Consider the following 9304-nt stretch of genomic DNA (forward strand, 5'->3'; position numbering starts at 1 on the left):
ACCTTAGACAAGGCGTGGATTTCACAAGATGGTTGCTTAAACGACATTATGCTCAATCGTGCACATTTTGAACAGGGCGTGAAGGCGGAATTACACCGGAATTCCGCATTTCTACTTTTCCCATCTGTCCAAAATTTAAATTGCGTTGGAACTAACTTGATTTGAAAGCCAATATGTATGGTGTAAATGCAACTGGAATGGACCAGATCGCACTGGCGTGGACCTGGAGTTTTGTTATTATTATTATTCATCAGACATCCACTCCAGATATCCAGCTATGTCCAGTAGGCTATTACAAAGCATCACATGTAGCTACGAAGCTAGTGATGCTCGCTAACTATAGTAGAAACAGATCTCAAGATTTAAAAAAGATATTCAGTCCACAGACGCCCAAACAGCGTTCCAAAACTACTTCTGTAACTGAGCTACAGTCAGATAAAGATCAGTGTTTGAATGCCTCGGAACAAGGAAAGGAAATGAACCATTTGTATGGAGGGGGTGCCCAGCTACTGTATGGCCTTACACCCCACTGAAAAAACTGGAACTAAAATCACATAAGAGCAAAAAGTGCGCATATTTAAAAAATTACCCGAAAAAAACAAATGCTTGCCGTCTGTAAGCGAAGTTGGTCATTTAAATGGAGAGTAAACTGTACTCGAACAATGGTCTCAACCCGATGTGAACACAACTGGGGACATAACAACTATGAAAAAAAGAAAGGGGGGTTTCTACTTTGATGATTTCTTAAAACGTGAATAGAACAATCGTGTGAGCATGAACTTTTAAAACAATTACAATACAACGAATATTCTCTGTGTGTTTTTCCAGGGGGTGAATTATTCCTTTTAAATATTTAACTGTGATTTTTTCCTAGACCCCCTCATTCCCTCCATAAGTGTAAAGACCCAAATTTTATCAGGCTGGCGCCGCCGCACTTAGTAATATTTTATTCTGAGAGATTTTTTTGTTGGAGCAGAGGTTTAGAATCGTGTCGCAGTCAGTCCTGGTTCGCCAACTGTTTTTGATCTGAATTAATTTCGGTGAGTTCAACGTCATACATATTGCTTTGCTCCTGCTTATACCTTTACGTTTGTCTAAGTTTTTCCTTCACTGCTGCGTCGTTTTTTTCTTTTCTTTTTTTTTAACCATACCTCCTTTAACTAGGCAGCTAACTGATTGGGAATGCATAGCTGGCAGGCTAGCTAACTAGTGAACTTTTATGGCCCGGCAAGCTAGTGAGCTAATTTAAAGTCAATCGTGTAGTTATAGCTACTTAGCTAGCTGTGTCACTGTTGCTCTGTGCCTGTTCAGGAAACGTGACCGTAAAGCGAATCCCCCAGTCCGACCGCCAGATGTATTTTCGGCCTTTTAAGGGAGACTTCATGTGAACCAGCCGGCTTGCTCTTGCTCAATGCCACATTGTAGCTATTAGGCCTAGCCTCGCGGCGAACGGTGTCGTCGAGCTGTGGAGTACAGTAGCCTATTATTCCGGGTTGAACCTAGTGTGTGATGTTAGCATAGATAGCTAGCCATTTATATATATTTAAAAAACAGTTTGGTGACTTCACAGTACATTAAGCATGATGTCTGCCTTGAAAGAAAGAAACGTTAGCCGTTTGCAACGTTTTGGTTGACGATCATTTAAATACCCAGTGATAGCGATGGATTTAATAATGGTCAACGTGGACATGTCCCTTTGTGCGTGGGCATGCCTTTTGCTAGATGGTCAGGACCTGTTGAAGTCGTTATTTGACAAAGACACCTTGGTCATTTTATAAACGGCATGAGGTGGCTTCAGATTTTTATGACATTCGGTGTTGTGGTGATCTATTTGATATTGTTTGCGCTGTATTTCTTAAAAACCGATTAGAAAGACGTGTGTCGGAAACAATGCCGCGAGTAGACCTCCTCCGAGACTGCGCAGTCTGGGCAAGCGTTGATAATTCGGTGGGCCTCTGTGTCTGGTTTAGATGGATGCATACGTTAGAATGATTCTCGTTTTTGCTGAACTTGTCGTGTGTGTTCAGCTTGAAGGATTTCTTAAGGGCAAGTGTGTTTTTGAAAATAAGTGTTAGATCTTTGACATTTATCTTTAAGTGGGTGAGCGTGACCGACCGGAAGCATTGGCTTTCTGGGCAACGTAGTGCGAACAGCATGTGCGGTGTTGAACAAGCTAGCTAGCGAACATTTTCTGGACGACTGAAAGTTCCGTAATGTTTTTTAACTTTTTTTTATCATTTTATCGCTCATGTGGTTGTCTCGTGTAACATTGGTTACACTGCAAGGTGTCACAGATTATCGATTATTTGCGCGAGTAGGTGCGTGGCATTCTGTTTGAACCTAAATTACTACCTGTATTTTAATCCATATTAACGCATGTTTCTTTCTTTTGTCACAGGGTGTCTTTTATGAATAATCAAAAGCAGCAAAAGCCAACGCTAACCGGCCAGCGTTTTAAAACTAGGAAAAGAGGTAGCTATGCCCGTTTCTTCGACACGCTTTCTACTGTTGCATTTGGAAGTCGGCTGAATGTTTCTTTGCCTTCTTAAAAAATTCCTTCTACAGATGAAAAGGAGAGATTTGACCCTAGTCAGTTTCAGGAAAGTATCGTTCAAGGTCTGAATCAAACTGGCACTGATCTGGAAGCAGTAGCGAAGTTCCTTGATGCCTCTGGCGCCAAGCTCGACTACCGTCGCTATGCAGAGACACTCTTCGACATCCTGGTGGCTGGCGGAATGCTGGGTGAGAGCCGAACCTCCAGATTCACGGTGTTCTTTTTTTATTTAAGAATCTCCCTTGTAAAGACTCATAAATTCTTCCCTCTTGTAGCCCCAGGTGGTACTCTTTCTGATGACATGACCCGCACGGAGTTCTGTCTCTTCACCGCACAGGAAGACCTGGAGACCATGCAAGCGTATGCTCAGGTGGGCTTCTTTCATTAACGCATTCATCCTGCAGTACATCCCAGGCAAATGGGATCTTCTGTAGGCAAAGGCATACATGTTGATCAGGCCTAGGAGGAAGCCAAAAAGAAAGGTGATCAAAATGGTAAAAAAGCAGCAGTGGACATGGTGGTTTCCTGCCATGTTGGCCTGGAGAATTTCATGGGATGCCCCTCACCTTGTTTAATCATTGTCTTTGAAAAACAAATAATGCTTACTTTCCTTGATTAGCCTTAATTTTGTTTTTAATTAAATGTTCTGTGTTTGAAGTGGATGTATTTGGGATCTGCTCAGCAGTTTGCTCTGTTTAAATGTACAGTACAGTGTAAAACCTCACACGGTAGTTCTGAATGAGATATTTCATGCTGCACTTGGAAGTAATTATTTATCCAGCTTGTGCTTATGTATCTAAACCATACGTTTACCAAAATAGCTTTGATTCTGACCTACTGTTCAACCTCCCAGGTTTTTAACAAACTTATCAGGCGTTACAAGTACCTGGAGAAAGGGTTCGAAGAGGAGATCAAGAAGGTGAGTCTTGAAGAAATCTAATTTTGTTAATTCAAAACACCTGTTACATTCAGTCATTGTGTTCACTTGCATAGCAAATGCTCTTATCCAGGGCAGATTGCATACTATTTTCATGCACTGTGTACATCTGGATATTTTTGAAGACGCTTCAGGGTAAGTACCTTGCTTAAAGATGCAATGGTAGTGGTCTGCCTAGAGATTAAATCTGCACCCTTGAGCCCTTTTCCACAACCACCACACTGTGCAGTCGCCCATTACTTACATTTACATAATCCACAACAGATCAAAATGGTGAAAGGTTTCACTAAGTCTGTTGTAACTCATTTGTGACTTGCTCATGGCAGTTGAGAACTTCACTTTCATTTCCTCTGTCAGAATGTAACGGAAATAAACTTGAATGAGGAAAGTGAAGACAGCTGTTGACTTTGAAAATAGGGGGTGGCAGTTTGGGTTTGGTAGTTGGGGGAGATTAGTTTGTGATAAGATTACCCCCAGGAGGCCTGCTAAAATGACTTCTAGGAGTAAAAAAATAAAGTCTTACCTCAAAGTAGGAAATGGGAGGTATTTATGAAGCTTCCTACTCTCAGTTGGGAGGAACGCCATTTCCTATGAGTAGATTTCAGTTAATTTAACGTGAAGTGCTAGAAATGAATGGTAGCGATGATGATTTTCAATTCATTCCATATATTGACAAAATGGCCCATAAATGCCCAAAAACACCGAATAGAAATCTCAAGTATGCCAACATGAGTTTGCAGCTTGTAGGTGTTGTGCAGAAATGTGACCTTATCAATCCTATAGATGACACAGTTGATTTGAGAAATATTGTTAAATTTATGGGTTTAATACATTACCATTTAAATACTGAAATTTAGCAATGAATGACAGTGTTAGCCATCTGTGTATACCTAAGCTGTACACCAGCAAGCCTTTGTGGGGAATGGAAGCATCAGCTGTGGTTTTTTGAGGTATCTCCTAACAGTAGGCGATATCTGAAACTGTTTACAAATAACCACTTTTTCCTTCAGGAAGAAACACAAAGTTAATATTACTTCTGTTAAATCTAAGTGGTGGTGTTTTGCACATTGCCTTAATGTAGCCACCTGCTTATGATGCCCTGAGTAAGTGTCTGTTTAAGCAATTGTGCCATTTGCTAGTTGAGGTAATGACCTGTCTGTCTTTCCCCCTTGCAGTTGCTGCTGTTTTTAAAGGGTTTCACTGAGTCGGAGCGCAACAAGCTGGCCATGCTGACTGGCATTCTTCTGGCCAATGGGAACATATCTGCCTCCATTCTGAGCAGTCTATTCAACGAGAACCTCGTCAAAGAAGGTGACTAGCATTGCTTTCATTCGACCATGACCCAGTTAATTAATATCCTTAAGTGGCTCTAAAACCCCATTGTCACCATGTAGTTAGTAGCAGAATCAGTAACGCTGATGTGTGAGCTCAGCCCCTTAGCATTACTGATGCTGACCTCATTACAAGCAAGCTCTGGGTAGGGTCAGCAAGGTGTGATATGAGAGTTGTCACCAAAACGGTGCACAAGATGGATATGGAAGGGAGAAAGAAGCAGACCGCAAACAAGTCTTTAGATTTGCACATTGGAAGTTTCTCTGGATAAGTGCATCTGCTAAATGACAAAATGTAAATCTGCTTTTTATGCAATTTGTGGAAAAGGGTGTATACTCATTTTCACGCTGCAAGAACAGCACCATCAAGTTGATTGAATTTCTGAGGCCTTTGGTTTTGAATATTTCCCCACAAAACATGATGTGCCTTCCAGCTTATAGACCTCTCCCTCAAACCTGTCTAGTCAGATTGTGAACAGGCAATGCAGGTCTTTGTCCAAATATTCCAGGGAAATAAATTGCATTTTCTTCCAATTTTCTAGGTGTCTCTGCAGCCTTCGCCGTGAAACTGTTCAAATCATGGATCAATGAGAAGGATATTAACTCTGTCGCCGCCAGCCTCCGCAAAGTTGGCATGGACAACAGGCTGATGGTAACCCTTGAGTTTTCTTATAGAATTTATGGAAGTGGAACCCTGGATTTTTAGAAATTAGTATTGAACATTAGTTTTGAATATTTGAATGTTGTTTTTTTTTTTTTTTTTTAAACACTCAAAAGGATTCAAATTAGTGTTTCTTTGGCAATCCCAAATACTCATGAAGTGACCCTGACATTGCTTCCTTATCCAGCAAATACTTTTCTGGATTTAATACTCCTCTAGCTATACCACACTACATGCCTTTTAGACATCTGTAGATTCCCCTTACTCTCCACCAAAGGGTTTTTTTTTCCCCCTCCTTGTTGTAGGAGCTGTTCCCCGCCAACAAGCGAAGCTGTGAGCACTTCTCCAAGTACTTCACCGATGCGGGGCTGAAAGAGCTGTCAGACTTTGCCCGAAATCAACAGACCATCGGGGCTCGTAAGGAGCTGCAGAAGGAGCTTCAGGAGCAGATGTCCCGCGGGGATCCGTTCAAAGATGTGCGTGCGCGCTGCCTCTTCATGGCCCCATGACAGCCCCTTAACACACACTTAAAAATAACTCCCAATATCTATCATATAAGTAGTCTATAAAATGCACCCCTGTTTATTTCTGCAATGAAAGCCTCAGACTATCAGTTTGTGCCCAGAACATCTTTTGTCATTTCAGTTTGTCATTTTTGATTTACATAAAGAGGTGAAGCACATGAGCTGTTAAACATAACCCCCCCCCCCCCCAAGTTGGAATGTGTCAGAGGGGCATGTGGTGTAATTTGACTGCATCGTCTGCACAGATCATCGCCTACGTGAAGGAGGAGATGAAGAAGACCAACATCTCGGAGCAGACGATGATCGGTATCGTGTGGACCAGTGTGATGAGCTCAGTGGAGTGGAACAAGAAGGAGGAGCTGGTCACAGAACAAGCCATCAAACACTTGAAGGTGAAGACCACGGCTTGGATAGAGCTTCAGACAATTCTCACAGACTTGGCTTTTTGAGCCCAATTTCAAAAGCAGTTGATGTCGGGTGTTCAGTGCTAAAAGCATCCAAACTGTTTATGACCACAATGACAAATTATTTTTAAAGTAATGTTGCAGGAATTTTACCTGCAGCATAAGCAATCCTCAGACTTTAAATTCATTTTTAAGGGAAAGTCATTGAAAATGAGTTATTCTGGACTTTTTTTTTTTTTTTTTCTTTTGGCACTTTGATCCCCCCGTATGCAACCTCATTTTTAGAATTGCCAGTTGTTTCATGCAGAAAGTCTGCATCTGTGTAGGGCAGTATGGGCAGTGGTCTACACCAGTACCTAGGCTAGGTTGTAAATTCATAATGCAGAGTACAGAATGTTACTCCATGTTAAATTTCTCTGTTACGTACCTAAGACCCTCCCTCTCTGTGTGTCTCAGCAATACAGCCCCCTCCTGAAAGCCTTCACCTCCCAGGGGCTCTCAGAGCTTACCCTGCTACTCAAGATCCAGGAGTACTGCTACGACAACATTCACTTCATGAAGGCTTTCCAGAAGATTGTGGTGCTGCTTTATAAAGGTTTGTTCCCCCGCCTACCACAGCTAGTGGTCAAACGGACTGTGTACATCAGATGTGAGGGGAGCTGAACTCTAAATTGCACCCATTGCATCCTTATCCCAGAAATCAGAACTTGTTGTCCATGGCTAGAATAGCTCAGGTTTCTAAAATACACCTGTCTTCATCTGTCCTCCTTGTACAGCGGATGTTTTGAGCGAGGAGGCCATCCTTAAGTGGTACAGCGAAGCCCACATGGCCAAAGGAAAGAGCGTGTTCCTTGAGCAGATGAAGAAGTTTGTTGAGTGGCTCAAGAACGCCGAAGAAGGTAAGCACCTGGCACTTGGCACTCAGCACCCTTGCTTTGTGGGAGTGACTTCATGTGACATGTCTCCAGTCTGTGAACAAGACTGTAGTTCCAAGAATAATTCAGTTTTTCCGCTCTGTGCAGGTGTGGTTAATGGGTCAAAGATTCATCGTTACTTTTTACATAGTTTAAGAAGTTGTTTTTTCCCACCTTATTTTTGATGTTAAATTTGTAAACCAAAGCTTGTCACAGGTTTGACACCCCCCCCCCCCCCAATCCTCCCCCTTCTTTCCGTGAATACAAAATAATACCAAGTGCTTGAGAACAATAAGTATTTTGTACATACCTTAATTCGCCGCACACTTAAAATTGGTGAGGGTTGCCCTATTGATCTCAGATCTACTGACATACTGCCAGTATGTGGGTGTCTCCCCCACCCAAGGTGAAATGGCAGTTTTTATTTAGGGGTGAGTGGGTAGAAGTGTGCACATGTGTGATCTGGATTCAACCTGTTTTTCAGAATCAGAGTCTGACGAGGAAGAAGCGGACTGAGGGCTCGAGCTAAGATGTGCGTTTTAAATAAAGTAGCAGCAGGAGTAGTAGAATGTTTTGTTACAGAAGTGCTTGTCTTTCTAGTTTTCTTTCTTTTTTTTCCTATTCTACCTCCTGTATTTTTTCAGCCGTAACATTTAGATGTAATTTAAGGGCTTTGACATCCCGGTTATTTTAACTCCCCTTTTCTAAACTAATAAAAGTTTACACTTCACATGGCACCTATGGGTGAATCTGTGAATCCGGCCTCCCTAATCACTATATTTGAAAATCCTTACAAATTGACCCTGGACTTGAATATTTTTTTTTCTCCACTATGGTCCCTATTTAACACTTCACTTTGATTTCCAAGTCAAGTATTCCATTCAATTTCAGACACCACTGTTACCCTCAAAATGGCCATTTTTTTTTAATGAGTTGGTCAGCCTTTTGGACACTGATTTGAGTATGCCTTTCTCCAACTTTAATACAAAACATTCGAAATGCATTTGAAGTTATTGCCTTTTTTGCCAAAGGAGTAAGCCCTGCCTTTTTTTTTTTTCTTTTCTTAAAATGTTGGTTCTTTCGCCAGTTTTTAGGTATTCGCTCTGTTTTGACGAAACCATGAAAAGATAATGTGGTGGTCTGACGAGGCGGCGCTGGAGGAGCGTCACTTTTGAGGGACTGTAATTTTGACAACGTCCTTAAGATGCAGTGCCAGCTCATTTGGTTAATGTTGATTCCTTTTTTCTTTACCCTAATATATGAATTTGACTTTTTAAAATAATAAAGAGAATTAAAGGTATGGGTTCTGTTTTTCCTTTTTTCCCTTTCCCCTTGTTATAAGCCATGCACGTGTTTAAAAGAATCAATACAATAGTTGGTGTTGTGTGTAGTTACAATCTATCTCACTATGTTCAGAAACTAGTGTAGTTTTTGGGGATATGCAGCACATTGTCTTAATGCCAGATTGAGCTTGGGTTTGATTGTGGGTCTGGAGGGGCCTTTGAGTAACTGGCAGAAAGTTGGAGTACCTGTTCACATTGGAAAGAGACCATTGGGAAAGAGGGTCATATCAGAGGCCTTTGGAAATCAAAAGAACTTGTAAGTCTTGAGTGAAATCAACGGAACAGTATCCAAAAAGAAGAGATCTGTGTTATCAGCTAAAACCCTCAACAGTCTGCAGGTCAGACATGTTTCCATGTGTACGAATGATGACCATACAGCATTCTTATGGCTTATGGCATCACTGTGGACAGTACGGTATGAATTGTTTTGATTTGAAATGGATAGTAAGTTAAAGATGACATTGACTATCCATTTTTGTTTTTGAGGAATTTGTCGCCATCTTGTGGCAAATATTTTTGCAAGTATTTCAGACTCCCCTGGCTCTGCTGTAGGGTCTGTCTTGACGCCACCATGCACATACAGGGCGAAACTTAAAATTGAAGGCATGTTCATGGTTTAAGGTGCAGTTGACTAGT

General features: G+C 41.5%; 1 protein-coding gene across 1 annotated transcript; it reads left to right on the top strand.

The window, feature by feature from the left end:
- The first annotated feature begins 938 nt into the window (after window positions 1-938).
- On the top strand, window positions 939-8584 carry LOC118788815 (basic leucine zipper and W2 domain-containing protein 1-A-like). Its single transcript, XM_036544921.1, has 12 exons — window positions 939-1040; window positions 2399-2472; window positions 2566-2742; window positions 2830-2924; window positions 3408-3473; window positions 4667-4802; window positions 5365-5474; window positions 5789-5959; window positions 6253-6399; window positions 6868-7006; window positions 7188-7310; window positions 7810-8584. Exons 2-12 carry the CDS (start codon window positions 2409-2411, stop codon window positions 7839-7841), a joined length of 1260 nt encoding a protein of 419 aa, XP_036400814.1. The 5' UTR covers window positions 939-1040; window positions 2399-2408; the 3' UTR covers window positions 7842-8584.
- Window positions 8585-9304: the final 720 nt, after the last annotated feature.

The sequence above is a fragment of the Megalops cyprinoides genome, chromosome 14 (assembly GCF_013368585.1).
Source record: "Megalops cyprinoides isolate fMegCyp1 chromosome 14, fMegCyp1.pri, whole genome shotgun sequence".
In the NCBI taxonomy this organism is placed as follows: Eukaryota; Metazoa; Chordata; class Actinopteri; order Elopiformes; family Megalopidae; genus Megalops; species Megalops cyprinoides.